At 34.7% G+C, this 14,853-nt stretch overlaps 1 protein-coding gene across 1 annotated transcript; it reads right to left on the reverse strand.

Moving 5' to 3' along the window:
* Nucleotides 1-623: 623 nt before the first annotated feature.
* Nucleotides 624-14,741, reverse strand: LOC128245807 (guanine nucleotide-binding protein subunit alpha-12-like). The gene is made up of 3 exons (XM_052964035.1): nucleotides 14,273-14,741; nucleotides 7,654-7,704; nucleotides 624-7,234 (listed from the first exon to the last, which is right to left on the reverse strand). The coding sequence occupies exons 1-3, from the start codon at nucleotides 14,729-14,731 to the stop codon at nucleotides 6,665-6,667; spliced, it is 1,080 nt and encodes a 359-aa protein (XP_052819995.1). The 5' UTR covers nucleotides 14,732-14,741; the 3' UTR covers nucleotides 624-6,664.
* Between the last annotated feature and the right edge of the window lie 112 nt (nucleotides 14,742-14,853).

Consider the following 14,853-nt stretch of genomic DNA (forward strand, 5'->3'; position numbering starts at 1 on the left):
TGTACACTGTAGTCAATGTTGTACACTGTAGTCAATGTAGTACACTGTAGTCAATGTTGTACACTGTAGTCTATGTACTACACTGTAGTCAATGTAGTACACTGTAGTCAATGTAGTACATTGTAGTCAATGCTGTACACTGTACATAGTCTATATACTACACTGTAGTCAATGTAGTACACTGTAGTCGATGTAGTACACTGTAGTCTATGTAGTACACTGTAGTCTATGCAGTACACTGTAGTCTATGTAGTACACTGTAGTCAATGCTGTACACTGTAGTCAATGTAGTACACTGTAGTCTATGTAGTACACTGTAGTCTATGCAGTACACTGAAGTCAATGTAGTACACTGTAGTCAATGGTGTACACTGTAGTCAATGTAGTACACTGTAGTCAATGGTGTACACTGTAGTCAATGGTGTATACTGTAGTCAATGTAGTACACTGTAGTCTATGCAGTACACTGTAGTCTATGTAGTGCACTGTAGTCAATGAAGACTTTGGACTCTTGAACTGTACCCATAAATGATATAATACATATTGCTTCCTAATGTATATTGCTTCTTGGCAATCTCAATGGCAATCTTAAGTAGACAAGTACAGAAAATATAACAAGACAATTTTCAGTTTATATATTTTACTGTGCGACCATACAATCAAAATATTGAAGAATAAATAATAAACGTACGCAATGAAAACATCTGGGGTTTGCCACAATAAAAAGAGGCAGCTCTATATAGTGTAAACCAAACACATCTTACCGCATATGATACATCAAACAGAGTATAGCAGTACCAAACTGGTTATAATTTGTTATGCTTATAAATGCTAAATTCAAGCATTTTCAAGGGCATACGTGCATACATAAGTACAATTTCACGATACATGACCAAACATTTAATTGACAACTTTTGTTTGATTGCAAATACAGGCTTCCAATATCATCCCAGTTTTGACCGGTATGACATTATTGTGAAATTATACCAAAGTTATAAGATGACATTCTCGTGTTACGAAGACGATTTACATAAAATATTTTATGTCATACATACAATACATGATTAAATATAAAGCATTTCAATAAAACTGCAAAAATACAATGTACCAAGTTATTTGACATTGAAATCAAGCTAATCTATTTTATACATGATTCTATAACATAACTACACTTGTAGTACAATTAACATATATTAACAACTTTTGATTCAGTCACAATTATCTGTATATATAACTAGTTTGTTAAACAATGAAATCAGACCAGTCTATGTTTAGCAAGAATATGAGAGGAAATTTATTTTATTGAACTTATCAATTTTTAACATCATTATGTCATCAACTAAAGGAAGAAATAACAGTCATTTATTACATAAAGACGAAGCAAGCACAGTGAAGGTCTTAATGTGACAATGTTTTGCACTACTATCTCTTGGAGACATGTATATATATATATATAACACAAGTGGAAAAACGAAACTGTGCACATATGATAACATCTTGTTTACCTCTATCATTTGACACAAATGTAACCGTGATACAGCGATGTATGTTCTTTAAGTATGTGACAATGTATACAATTAAGTTATCTTTGAAAATTGCTATTTCAGGAGTTATTTAAGAACCTGTATATTTTTGCATGCACAGTTTCTTCTTTCCACTATTCAAATACAGCAGCAATAATCATGTTTTGCACAATGATATAATTATTATTTATTTGAAATATTACAAATAAATATCTTCTACATGAGAAGTGCAATAATTACATTCAAATTCAAACTTTTGGTGATTTGATTAAGTTGAAACTTTTAAACCTGAAAATTCATCAACGTTTGCCACTGATTCAGCAATGGTGTCAGAAAATCTAAATTCTCATAAAAAAAGGCAATCATCTGAAATCAAAACAATCTACAGAAATGAAGAAGACCCGTGTATTTCGCACCGCCAAACCTCAACTTTCCAGACCCGGGTATTTGGCACAGCCAAGTTTCAGGTTTTCAGACCCGGGTATTTGGCACCGCCAAGTTTCAGGTTTTCAGACCCGGGTATTTGGCACAGCCGAGTTTCAGGTTTTTAGACCCGGGTATTTGGCACCGCCAAGTTTCAGGTTTTAAGACCTGTGCATTTGGCACCACAAAGTCTCATAGGTTTTCAGACAACAGTGTGTGGAAATATGCAAAGATTCTGGCCATATATGTAGCACCAAGCAAGAAAGTACCATTATCAGACATGCCCCTTTTACATTTGGTCACTTTCGAAAGCGAAACACCTACAGGCACAATGAACAAAGTTTCAAGAGATACATGTAATAAACTGTATTTTACAGAAACTCATGTTCTCTATATACATGCTTCATTGTAAATAGCATAGCCAGCCTTGGTAGGTTGATTACCAATGAGTTTGGTTCAAAAAGTTGGTCAGTTTCAAGATGAAAAATTATTACCTATAGCCAGCTGTCAATAAGTCACTTGTTATAAAATACTACAGGTACTTGTAGCTGTTTCTTCCAGCTACATTGTCAATAAAACAGGTCTTTTTCAAAGTTTAACTGCATAAAGTTTGGCAATTTCTCAAAGAAAGGTGACAGTTATATTTGGCTGTAAATGCCAACTTCTGCTATATGCTATTAACAGCAGCAACATGACGGCAACTGTGATAACCTACAATCTTGAAAAAAGTTGATAGATGAATAAGTCATTAACAGCCCCAAGTAAAACCATTCTAGCAAAATTAATATAATAAAATCATGTCATATTAAACAGAGATGATGTACATCATTGTATCTGAATGAATTCATTTTATAACTGACTGTACAAAACAAAACCATTGCCTCAGGACATCAACATTAGCCTTTCATATTCCATAATAAAAACTACATTTAATCGGTCAGCTTAAATGGCAAAAGCATGTTATTTCCTTATCATAGCATTAAATTTAAACAAAAAATATGTGCCACAGACATATAAGGATTTTACATGGGGTTGCCATTTCATACAAAATGTTATGTAACAAGTTCAGAAAAAGTTATAAAGGGAGCCTTTTGTGTGTATGATAACATGGTGTATTCAATGGCAAATCATGCAAGATCTTTTTTTATCATATGACACATCTGTCTCCAAATATGAAGATTTTATTCATTATTTGATAAAAATTTGCTGCTAAATTAGAAGGATGAGATGAGGTCAATGTCAAGCAATAGTACACTAGTGTTTTGTAAGAAAATATGTATTTCACTCAGAACTAGGAACGCCATGTGATGAATTTATCTTTGTTGTTCTTCTAAAAATAATATGAAAATATAATTAATAGTGTTTTCTATAGAAACCAATTATTGGCATCATCTTCCTTCACCAGGTTAAATAATGGCAACTATTTACTTCCAAAGAAAATGTAAAACAATTATAACAATGACAGCACTTAAAACACAGGCTGACACGGTTCAATTAAGAAAGGCATAGTCATTCTGGAAGCCAAAACTATAAAAGCAACTGATGTGAATGTATGGAAGAATTTCTTCAACTTTGTGCACTCAAGTTTTCTCACAGACATACAACAATTTTTTTAACAAAACAGATAAATGGTTTTCAATGGCACAGGACGAAGGCATTCCTGGTATACATATACAGGTTTACATGTAATGGTGTTATATTTTATGCTAGTACCATAACAAATGTTGACAATCATGAAAGTATACACGTATGTACAACTGCAGCAAATAGCAAGAACCAACATCAGTCATAGTGTCTTAGAAGAAAAAAGAATACTATAAAAAAAAAAACTAATACTTTATACTGTATACAGAATACTTTATCCAGCTTTTATTCATTTTATTTAAAGGTGATTATAACCTAGAATCTACAATGGCGCACAACCAAAATCTGCCCAGCCTTAAAAATAATGGTATATAGAGTGTCGCAGAGCAACATCGTTGCTAGTCTGTTGTTTTTAAGGCAAAAAGTGTCATATTACTCAGTAATTAATACTGGCAGAGTCATGGGTCTTGCTCTACATGACACATGCATAAGGTCTCTGGGTACCAAGTTTCATGTGAACATCTCAAGCATTTTGGGGGTAATGGGCACGGTTTTTGTTTTTGCACGCAAACACCAATACTAATGCCATGACTATGACAATACACTGACTTTCTTACATCAAAAAATAGACGGGCTAAAAATAGTATGCAGTATAAATATATCTTTTAATCCCTGCCTTGTAGAAAAAAATGACAATTTTTATAGAATATCAAACTTCTTTATAATGTTAACAATTTACATTACTGATGGGTTTAGTCATCGAAGCTTAACAACCATTATATATATCCACTGAGTTAATGGCTAAATCAGTCTGGTATAATTTAAATGAACAATTTTCATAAAATTTATTCACTTTGGCCTAATAGAAGAATATATTTTCACTATTAAAGCCACATTAACATGTGCATGCATACCAAATGTCAAATCTGGGAAATTGTCGAGGTCATCAACTATGTCATACTCCATTTTATGGTAGCTTACTGCCCTGAAATGTTATCCTTAATTAGCCCAAACTTGATACCTATTTAGGCTGAGGTTATGATAAAGGCCATACGCCTTTGTGAATTATCAATTAGGTTGAATACATTTGGAATAGGTTAAATGTTATAGTGTAATTGGTGAATACATTTATTCTGCATTGTATTGAAGAATGTTTTTCAGCACTTCATCGTATTTAAAAGGATTAAACTTAACACCAATAATGTCAAATTTCAGCCATTCACTTGTTGACCATTAATTTAATTTTCCATTATATATCAATAGGTTTTAAACTCTTCCACTTGAAAAGGCACAAAGTTTATTCTAATCTTTGTACAGTTATAGGTGACCCTATCTTTCCAGAGAGACCGGTATGCTTAATTTCGAATTCATAAAAAAAACTTCCTATCAGTATGGTATCAGTTATAAATAAAGACGAAATATATGATATTTTATTGTCCCTTTTTCTAGAAAATTTGTTTGTTAATTGAATAGGACTCTTAAGAAACTGCTTTCATACTTGAAAGTGACCCTAAAGAGAAACAAGATTTTAATTTACAGTCTAGCCTCATAACAGCATTGACATACATCTTCTGACAGAAATGACTGATTGGCATCATCAACATTGAAACTCACTTAGGAAAATTAAAATCGCATTTCTGACAGACTTATGATGGACAAACTATGTTGAAATTTATGATTTAAGGTATAACAGCTATGATAGTGCATTACCTCGTATTAGAGTGTGTTTTAATACATGCATTGTGTTTTACTACTTTGAAACATAAAACCACACAGCATACATGTAGCTAATGGTATGTAGAAGCAGTGTTATGTCACCGATCATACAGCAGCTTCAGCAGCGTCATCTAATATGATCACATGTATACTGCTTGTTCAAACAGCAGAAGGTGCGGACTACAGAATAATCACGTCCTCTATTGAGCAGAGACCAGTCTTCTTGGTTACAGTAACAAGCCTTCAAATCATCAAGATAACTACAAACGGTATGAATTTAGCAATTTATGGTCCAACCCTCAATTCAACAAATCAGAAGTCTGAAAACACATGATTAAATAATGCCTTTGTGATGAATCCCTGTACAGATATTGTTCAAGGCATGCCATGTACACAAACAGTTCTCTTTGACACCATATAGGTAAACAATTAGAAAAAATTCATCTGTCACTTTAATGTATGGATGACTGTCATAAATCACGAGAGACTATTAAGTGGCTGTTTCCATACTTGAATTTCATGCTGAGTTGCCGGGTTTATTTTTGGTTGATTTAATAGTCATTATTCAGTCATAAATGCTCCCCCATGCTAAAAAGAATTCACAAATGTAAATTTTTCCAATTAAAATGCAAAAAAATTCAAAATGAATATTTGGAATATTGGTACAACTGCCAAGCTTTTACACTGATAGGCAACAGATAAACACATAAATGAAGCTTGAACGGGTACAGGTAGATGGGCCACTATATCAATTTCTAGTTAACCTTAAGTTTCCTGAAATTTTCTGATGGTTTCCACAATTTCTATCATGTAAACATAAAAAATTACACTTTGATGGATATAGTAGCTAATTTTCCCCATAAGGTCCAGATTGGTTGTATGTATACATGGAAACGTCATCAGCAGAAATGAATCCTGTGGAGGAATAGTAACATTTTCATTTTTTGTCTCATGAACAAGCAGTCATAGCAATTTTAAATTCTGAATAGTTTCTCTAATGCAATTTTAACACATGTTACAAATTTGGTTTTGTGATTCTATCATTTGATTTAATTTTGTTTTTGTTGTTTACGTGAATGCTTCCCAAGGACTTATTTTCTAAGACATCCCAATTATTATTCACACTTTCAGCAGCCCTAAAAGAGAGGTACAAACGGTTTGGGAATACCCACACTCTAAGTCATATAAGTAGACAGTAGCGCAATATAATTGTGGTATTCCACACATTGATTTCTTGATAACAATAATATATATACATGAACATTATATCCACACATTGCACCTTGCGTCAATGTTCATATCTACTTCTGTTTGTGATTACATGTAGCTGATTCAATCAGTTTAGCACTTACTCTTACCTCTAGTATATACACATATTAAAATTCACTAACACTGGTGACGAACAACTGAAAAAGCCTCTATTGTAACATGAGTGACTTGATGTTGTCCTGTAATATGATATCTTTCACAGCCTTAAACACAAACTTTATATTCTCAGTGTCTATTGCAGTGGTGAAATGATGAAACAAAGGCTTGGACCGTTCACGCCGGCGATCATCAAACAGTCCCAGAATGAAGTTCTGAACATCATCCAGACAGTGGGGGTCCCCTTCAAACTCGGGGAAGGTGTCTCTTATGCTCACAACTTTCACCTTCTCTTCTAAAAGATCAGTTTTGTTCAGAAAGAGAATGATGGACACATTGCAGAAAATCTTGTTGTTGATTATGGTCTCGAAAATGTCACATGACTCGAAAAGGCGGTTCGTTCTGCGATCCTCCATGAGTACCTGGTCGAACTCACTCGAGGATGCCAGAAACAGGATGGCTGTGATTCCCTCAAAGCACTGGAACCACTTCTGACGCTGCGACCTCTGACCCCCGACATCGACAAACAGGAAGGGTATCCGGTTGATGTCAATCTGGTGCTCTGTGATGCCCTTTGTTGCCTTTCTCGCATGAAGGATGTCCAACTTCAGAGGCACATAATCCTGAAATCAGAAAGTGATGTGAGAAGAAAATATACCACCCACTTTACTTCTCAATCTCTTGGTAATTTAATCAGGCAAACACCACAGCCCATTTAATAACATGTATCTGTGGATGGAAAAATAAGTTTCCATGACGTTCAAGCTTGTCCCTCCATCCATCCAACCATCTGTCTTTAAATTTAGACACAATCAAGTGCGTGATTCATTTCTGAAATCCCTCACCAGATTTGGATAACCTCTCGAATCATAGCTCTGGTTTAGAAACAGCTAAATTGTGGTAATACATGAAAACTTCTATGACCCTATGAAAAGAGTATAACATTTACTGCTTAGAATAAATTTCCATTCTTTAACTTATTATTGTTACATATATATATATATATATATATTATTTACAAATTATATGGTATTAAACTTACTGGTTTGCCAATACGGTGGATAATGCTTAGGAAATAGCGCAAAGAGTCGCCCTGAAAAAGAAAAACTTATTTAGTAATTGATTTAATAAACACAAAATGTAGCCTATTGGTTTAATAGGTAAGAAAGTATTTGAATAAGAATAGCAACATCATGTTTTAATTACTCCATGTCATAAAAAACAACAAAGAATTCAACATAATAGGGAAGTTAAAGATTTTTTAAGAGTTGTGCCGGTAAACTTTACAGTAAGTCATTACGGCCAATAAATAAACTGAATGATATTAAATCATTATTGTTTTGCACTAGTGGAAACAATTAGTTCAACTTAAGCCAAGCCATTAACATGTCACAGATATGACACAGGATATTTTAATTCATTGCCATCTAAACATTTAATTGTACAGCTAAAACTAGTTCAACAATATGTCAAAGATTATCCCAAATTTATGCAGCAGTTTGCCATACATTGCTGCCTTAAAATTAATGATCCCAACAAGGTGGGACCGATCAACAGAGCCTAGGTTCATCATGATCCCATCTAGAATACAGTTTTGTCTAATTAAAAATAGCTGCTGAGCTTGATTTCCCAAAGAACTCATTATGCATACAAGCCAAACATGTAGTATAGCTATCTAAATATAATGTACTTATGTCCATGTGAACAAATTTGCCTCCCGCGTTGCAAATATACCCTTGTGTGCAAATTTTCCAATAATCTTTTTTAGAAATGTTTATTTTTTTATGGCAGCTGAAAAAAATAAATATGTTTCATAAAATGCCAATAAAAAATGCTAAAAGAATGAAGAATGTTTTTCGAATTTAAAACTTCGAAAGTATCTACTGAAATAGGAGTTTGATAGCTTTAATTAAACCAAATACCAGGATATCTAAAGGCTAAGTACTATACTTAGTACATATATAGATAAATATAAATAATGTATAGCATAACAGTCCCAAAGAAAGACCAAATTGCCAATCTTGAAAAAAATGTAAACAAAAACACAGTATTTCTAACATTTCAGTCCTTTGTAGTTCTAAACAATCAGTCAAATTTCAAAAAAAGTTTGAAACAACATAAAATACCTGTGGGTGCAAATTAACCCCACCGCCAGGCATGGGGAAATTTGCCCACCGTGGATAAATTTATGCCAGAAGGTTATTGCTTTAAATTTATATTCACATATTTTTCTATGGGGTTATTTTGCACAAATTTGCATTCGAGGGTCAATCTTTTCATATAAACGGATTATATGCTTGTATAACGTTAATTTCCCAGCTCTTTGTAGACAAAATTTAATTTGACTCTTCATATACCATGACCATCACTATTTACATGTTAAATGAAGGAATTAAATGACTATATAGAAGTATTGTGATGACATCGGACCATGCCTGTATTAGCCATATCTGTGGCCACATTATCAAGCCTATCATCACGTCACATGCACACTAAATGTCATATGAAGAGGAGCAAGTAAGTACATACTCTTGAAACAAATAGTTTCCACTACCATAGTACCTAACATCTACATACACAATTATTTTTTTCACTTTTTCATTTAAACCCTTCCTGTGCCACTTAAGAAAAATTAGTTTGTGAAATACACCCCAGTGTGTTGTACATTTACATCAAATACATAATACTGCAACCACTTAAATATATTTATAACCTGAAAAGCCAGTATTTTCTAGATTTTCAGACAATTTGCCCTGATAGTGGAACATTATCAATGATAAGGCTGTTATAAATGATATCAATTTAAACAACAGAAGTAGCTCATTCCTATCTGTTATGTCAGATCACACATTTTAGAAAATTCTCACTATCTTCTTCTCTGCATGCCTTGGAAACTGTTTTCTATATATATTGATTTGCAGCCTTAATATATTATACAAAAAATGCCAACAATTTTGGCTACCAACTTCATTCATTTCTATGCATAATTGCATGTATAGTTTTCAGGTTATCAAAATTGAAAATAAAATCCATTCTTGAAGTACAGTTAAAGTTATAATGGAAAGGTCCAACCTCCACAATTAGAAGGAAAAAAAATGCAATATTCAGGAAAGTGACATGAGCTCACAGGTGCTTTCAACTAGATCAACCCATACAATGTAGCTCTGTAGAAATTATACCAATTTCATTTATTACCAACCCTAGACAAAACAGCATAAAATAGGGGGAATTATCTGAACATAACTTCACCTGAAATTCTTCAGGTTATGAGAAGACCAATTCTGCAAACAGATCATTGTAATGCTGAAAACTAGTATAGTGGAGTAGTGTATGCATTTCATTGAAACCCGAAATTAGCACAAGCCAGCTAAAATCGTGCCCGGGTATGCTAAAAATTTGTATTCTATATAGTTGGGCTAGCAGTTTCAATTGTTTCATTATTAATTTTTACTTATATATATATATTGGTGTTCACACATATTTGTGGGCCAATGACAATCAAGGGTTTTCCCCATTTAGTGTGGCTCAACTTTCATGTAGAGCTGTTCCCCCTGCTCATGCTTGAAGTACATTGATTGACAGTTAAGGGTGCCGTTGACTTAAGGCAGTAGAAGCTTACGTCATGAACCCAAATTTAAGATAGATAATATATGTATGGCCATCCATCAATCCAAAGGAAGCACTTTTAAAATTGTAAGATTTTTCCATTATTTTAACAAGTCCATACCAAAACAAGAGCTGTCACTGTAAGGGACGAATGCAGTGTGATACTCAAATGTGATTCAAATATGACTTAAAGAGGGGAAAAACTAGCAATGCAATATGTGGAAAAAAGGAAGGCAAAACGCTATCTTACATTATTATAAAATCTGTCCATACAAAAGAAAGCTACAGGCCCGACAAAAACACCTTACTCTATGTCTCTATATGCAGCATTCCATTGTGAACAAACAACAAGTGTGACCTTTGACTTAAAGTAGAGACACAGGTCTTGTAAGGGACATGTCGTTTTGATAAACTCTTATTAAGTCATACAAGAGAAAGTAACAGCCCGGACACAACCTCCTATACACATTGTTTTTATATGCAGCATTCGATAGTAAACAAATACTTAGTGTGACCTTGAACTTAGAGGTAGGAAAATGGGTCATACACGAAACACATTATCTTTGACATAAGAAATTGAGCCAGAAGCACGGATGAAAATAATAAATAATCCTAATACAGGGCCTTCCCCAGAAAACAATTCAGGCGCATTGTTTGGAGGGGGTGGGGGTGGGTGCGGGAGGGCATGCCCCTTTCGCAAGTCTTTTTTTTTATTCAATGTCTACTGCCTTATGGCACATGTTGGTGCACTCTAAGAGGAGAATTCTTGAAGGAGACAAAATCATCATTATTATGAAAAGACATAAAATAGTTCATGAAAAAAATATTATACGATTGGGGTTTCACGACTGACTTACATCAGTTATTGATTGACACAATTCAAACGACAATCATTAATTTGATATCATTAAGCTGCTAAAACAACACCCTGTCATTGAAAATTACGTAATACCCATGTTTGGCATGGGCTAATTGGTCAAGCATCCCGGGAATCTGAACAAAGCTGACCTATTTTTCTTGCTTTTGGATTTTTTTACATTAAAAATACAAGCGCCCTGGGAGTTTGATCATAACACAGTATGATTTTCAAGTGACCCGGTGATATAGATTTTGAAAAACAGACGGGGCGCTAAAAGGGCCCAGGGAAGGCCCTGCTAATAAATAAATAATATTATCCCAAATGTCTAAATGGATCAGTAAAAAAAAGCAACAGAAACAGGGCCTGTTTCTTGTTCAGAAACAATAAAATGCGAGAAGTGATCACCAGGCCTCAACAAATCCACTCGCCCGCACAAATAAGGGAGTGAATATCAAGGTCGGGTGAGAAGAAATTCAATAATTCTCATCTACCCGGGCGAGTCAGTTTCTCTTAATTCAAATATTACTCCTATTTATTTTTTCAACTTGAAATTATAGCGAATTGAAACCGGATAATGTGACCTCATTTAAATATATCTTTATGGAATACACATGGTCGAACGTGGCACTTGCATGTTGAAGATACAGTACACTCAACGAGTTAGAGCCACTTTCCTCACTCACTCAAATAAAGTCGATGATCGCGGGTTTCCTCCGAGGGTAAAACTCTTGCCCTCGCTAAAATCCCCCCAAGTTCCTCCGAGTGGCTGGCTTACCGCCGAGTTTAATATGAACGATAGCGTTGAGAATCGTCCGATTTTATGACCCCGCAGCGGAACTCCAAGTCTAATTAGATAAGCAAGAAATCATTTTTGTTTAGAAGTTATTTATTGTCATGCTTATGCACATTGTTAAGCGTAAAAGATTCTTACATGTACCAACGTTTCATTTGTATTTATGTCCGTAAACACCAATTGAATATTGTCTTGAATAATAAACATTGAATCATTAAAAGTACTGCCACTAATTTTATTGCATCATAAAGCAGCCGACTATTTACACGATTCTGAACCATGACCTTTGACGTCAAGCGCTGTGAACTTTGAGCGCGTGTTTGACCCCCTGATTTTCCGAAAATGTGTGACCTAGAATTTCTCGGATGAAATGTGTTTATCAGTCATTAGCAAAAACACGTTAATAAGATGCATGTGCAACTAGTGAAATACGACTGCATTTTTGTGGTAAGCTAACTTCATGCAAAACGGGCAGAGGCAAAGAATAATAGCAATTTACTGGAGCCGTTGTAATCGGTTGAAAATTTTAATAAAATAAGATAAGTTTAGCGTAGATTCTTATCAAGTGTCCGCAGAGTTTCGCTGAGTTAACCCCTCCTAGGAACGCTGAGTTCGTTATTCTTCGGTCGACTGATCACCCTCCAAGGGCCTTAAATTCAAACTCCGAGGAACGCGGATAGTCGATAAAATCATTGTGTTGGCCGCAATAGCAAAAATCTGTGGAGCGAAACGGAAAGTGGGTCCAACGCGTTGAGTGTACTGTAATTCTTCTTGGAATTGAAATAAAAAACAAATAATTAATGATTAATTTATTTTATTATTATTAAATTAATAATTAAAATGTTGTTGTTTTTATAATTTAAAATCAATTATAATCCGGGCATAAGATGATCTTCGTAAATGAATCGCTCAGCAGAAGTGGCCAGGACTAGAGAAAAGAAAACTGTTACGATAATCAAGCGGATCAAAGTTTATTGTCTTTGATGGTAAAATAGAGCGACTGCAAAACAAGCTATGTAATCAGTGTCACCTGATTTTGTGTTTTTTGTTGTTGAAAATATAGGGCGAGTAATTATTGTGTACTACGAGTAGATGTTCAGGTTCACTCACCCTGCAGGGCAAGTGACCCTAACTATTTTTATGAGATCCAATTTCAGCTACACAGAAAGCTATAATTTGGAAATTAAATCTGTTGCCCTAGAATTTTTAAGTTTGTTTCCTGGTAAACATGTCACACAGTATTATCTGATAAGGGTTTAACCTATTTGCCAGATCGAGGAGTATTGCCGCAGTGTTCTCAATAAGAACCAGCTACTGGCCAAAATGGACGGTTCAAATGGCAATAGGGCCGGTTCAAATTTGGAAAACTAAATGAATTTTCAGTAGAATAAGCAGGGTTCGAATTTAACTTTGAGGAGCACTCGCAAAATTTTGCGAGTGCATTTTGAGGCAACTCGCAAAATGACAAATCAACTTGCAATTTTATTATTTGCTTTATTCCCTTATAATATTGTCTAATTAAAGTAGAAATTAACACCTAAGACATATTATGAATATCAAAAAGTATCAATCTTGAGTGACTCGACTACTAGAACTTGTTGATGGCTTATTCTATTTGGGGGGTATGGAAAGACTCGTCTGATGCTGGCAGCTTTTTGATAACAAAGCTGTCCAATAATTTGACATAGTTCACTTTGTATATTTACCCTCGGCATCGGGTAATTTTATACCCATTCGACAAGCATGCTACAGATTTCATTAAGTCTATAAATATTAAAAACAATAAAATAATAAATTTAAAAAACATTAAATGTAGCTTGGATACTTTGGACCATGAAATATATCGATCAACGAAGGATGATGGGGTTTACATATAGTGCGCAAAAGCGCGAAATTTAGCCAATAATTGAGCTAGGTGATTACGTCATTCGTATTTACTTTGTATAATGCACGCCTCGGAGCATCCCGGAAAGATTCGAGATAAAACTCGGCCTTTTCCGTATTTTTTCTATTTTTGAAAACCTACTAGAGCGTGACTCCGTACTGTCTTCTTTACACCGGTAGTGTAAACATGCCACTTATAGGCTGTTTACACTCGTCTACATAGCGGAATTAAGTTCATGTTTATTCTACTTTCCTTTTAACATTTTGTGGTCTATAAAAAGCCACTCGCAGAATTTTGCGAGCTTGAATAAAAGTCACTCGCAATTTCCAAATGTCGCTCGCATTTTGCGAGTATGCGAGTCTTAATTCGAACCCTGATAAGTAGAAGCTGGTCGTTTACTTTAATATTTGAGACGGTTCAACCAAAACTTATTGAGAACCCTGTGCCGGATTCGGGAAGTTTCACCAGCCTGTTCTAGTTCTAAACAACTAATTCTAATGCACCCTTTAAACACATACCAACTGAAACTCTCGACGGCGAGCAAAGGCAGCAAGAATTCCTTCATCTTTCCACAACAATTCCAGTGATTCTACATAGTTTTGAAAAACATTTTCATCTAATTGTGAATTGTCATAGCTAAATACAAATTGAGCATGTCTTGCATTTGATTCTTCGCCCCAAGGAATAGCCAGTTTTTCTCTCGCGTCGATCAAAACACGCATTCCTTTAATAATGTTTGAATAAATTGTGTCACGGAATTCCGTGAGTGTTCTCTGATCAAAATCCTCTCCATGAATAATTCGCATTTGCTTCAAGAATGTACTTTTACCACTCTCACCAGCACCCAACAACAATATCTTCACCGTCCGCCTGAACTGTATTTTCTCTCGTTTTAACTGTTCGTCAATCTGTTTGCTTATATCACTTTGTCTTTTGAGATCAGGGTCCCCATTACAGCACTGAAATATATCCGCCATTTTGACTGATCCCCACCCATGACGTCAGGAAAGAAAACTTCCTGATTTGGTTCTCATTTTCAAGCTTTTCATTGTCTTCAAGCCGAGTAGAAATAAAATGGGAAATACCGAATTGCCACTAA

The sequence above is a fragment of the Mya arenaria genome, chromosome 2 (assembly GCF_026914265.1).
Source record: "Mya arenaria isolate MELC-2E11 chromosome 2, ASM2691426v1".
Lineage (NCBI taxonomy): Eukaryota > Metazoa > Mollusca > Bivalvia > Myida > Myidae > Mya > Mya arenaria.

Coding starts and splice junctions, on each gene's coding strand:
- LOC128245807 (XM_052964035.1), bottom strand. CDS start 14,731: ATGGCGGATATATTTCAGTGCTGTAATGGGGACCCTGATCTCAAAAGA. Junction 7,705..14,272: donor GCCGTCGAGAGTTTCAGTTG/GTATGTGTTTAA, acceptor TTTCTTTTTCAG/GGCGACTCTTTGCGCTATTT. Junction 7,235..7,653: donor TCCACCGTATTGGCAAACCA/GTAAGTTTAATA, acceptor TTCTGATTTCAG/GATTATGTGCCTCTGAAGTT.